The 990-nt window shown below is 50.3% G+C and overlaps 1 protein-coding gene across 1 annotated transcript in view; it reads right to left on the bottom strand.

Annotated features, from left to right (window-relative positions):
- Positions 1 to 990, bottom strand: part of sdk1b (sidekick cell adhesion molecule 1b) — a 148,520-nt gene that overhangs the window by 39,780 nt on the left and 107,750 nt on the right. The window contains 1 exon segment of the mRNA XM_025058662.1: positions 364 to 500. Coding sequence (XP_024914430.1) covers positions 364 to 500 — 137 coding nt within the window.

The following is a 990-nucleotide window of genomic DNA, read 5'->3' as shown; positions in this document are numbered from 1 at the left end:
AGCCTGCTGTTAAAACATCTGTGGTGGAGAGAGGGACGAAAGGAAGGAGAACAGTCGGGGGCGAGGATGTAGAAACAGACGGAACCAGGGTGAACAACTGACTGACTGACTGTCTGACTGTCTGTCTGACTGACTGTCTGACTGTCTGACTGTCTGTCTGACTGTCTGTCTGACTGACTGACTGACTGTCTGTCTGACTGACTGTCTGTCTGACTGTCTGTCTGACTGACTGTCTGTCTGACTGACTGACTGACTGACTGTCTGTCTTACTGTCTGTCTGACTGTCTGTCTGACTGACTGTCTGTCTGTCTCTCTGTCTGTCTGACATTACTTGAACACACACACACACACACACACACGTACTGTTCTCTGAGAGTTCCAGCAGGTAGTAGAGCAGGGGGGAGTTCCCGTCGAAGGGTCTCAGCCAGGACAGGTGGACGGAGCGGGAGTCGGAGTCGTTGAGTCGTGCCGTCAGGGAGCGAGGAGAGTGAGGCAGCTCACTGGACAGAGACAAGAAGAACGTCAACCGTGGAGCGGAGCGGCCGGAGGACGTCGGTTCAAGACTTCACCAATCATTTCTCTCTGAGTTTGAGTTTTTATCCTGAAAGAATTGATGAGAGTGTCAGCTGTGTCGGAGGATCTGAAGCTGCAGCTGCAGGACACAGAGCTGAGCTGAAGACAGGGACAGAGACAGAGACAGGGACAGGGACAGCACACCTCTGTCTGTGTCCAAACACCACAGACAGGTCAGTTGTTGACTAACTGTCCGTCCTCACGTGTGTTTTCTCTGTAGAAGAGCCAGGTTAGTGAAAACACGTCCCATAAATGTTTATATCCCAGAATGCCTCATGTTTTTCTGTGCATTGTTGGCTGTTAATAAAAGAGAAGAAAGAAGAACAGACACGACGGAGAAAGAGAAACATCGGTCGACGTCTGTTTGTAAAGATTTCACTGCACTGTAAAAACAGTAGCTTGAAGGAAGAGGAGGGG

The sequence above is a fragment of the Cynoglossus semilaevis genome, chromosome 9 (assembly GCF_000523025.1).
Source record: "Cynoglossus semilaevis isolate Cse_v1.0 chromosome 9, Cse_v1.0, whole genome shotgun sequence".
In the NCBI taxonomy this organism is placed as follows: domain Eukaryota; kingdom Metazoa; phylum Chordata; class Actinopteri; order Pleuronectiformes; family Cynoglossidae; genus Cynoglossus; species Cynoglossus semilaevis.
This window is presented reverse-complemented; position numbering and strand designations above follow the sequence as displayed.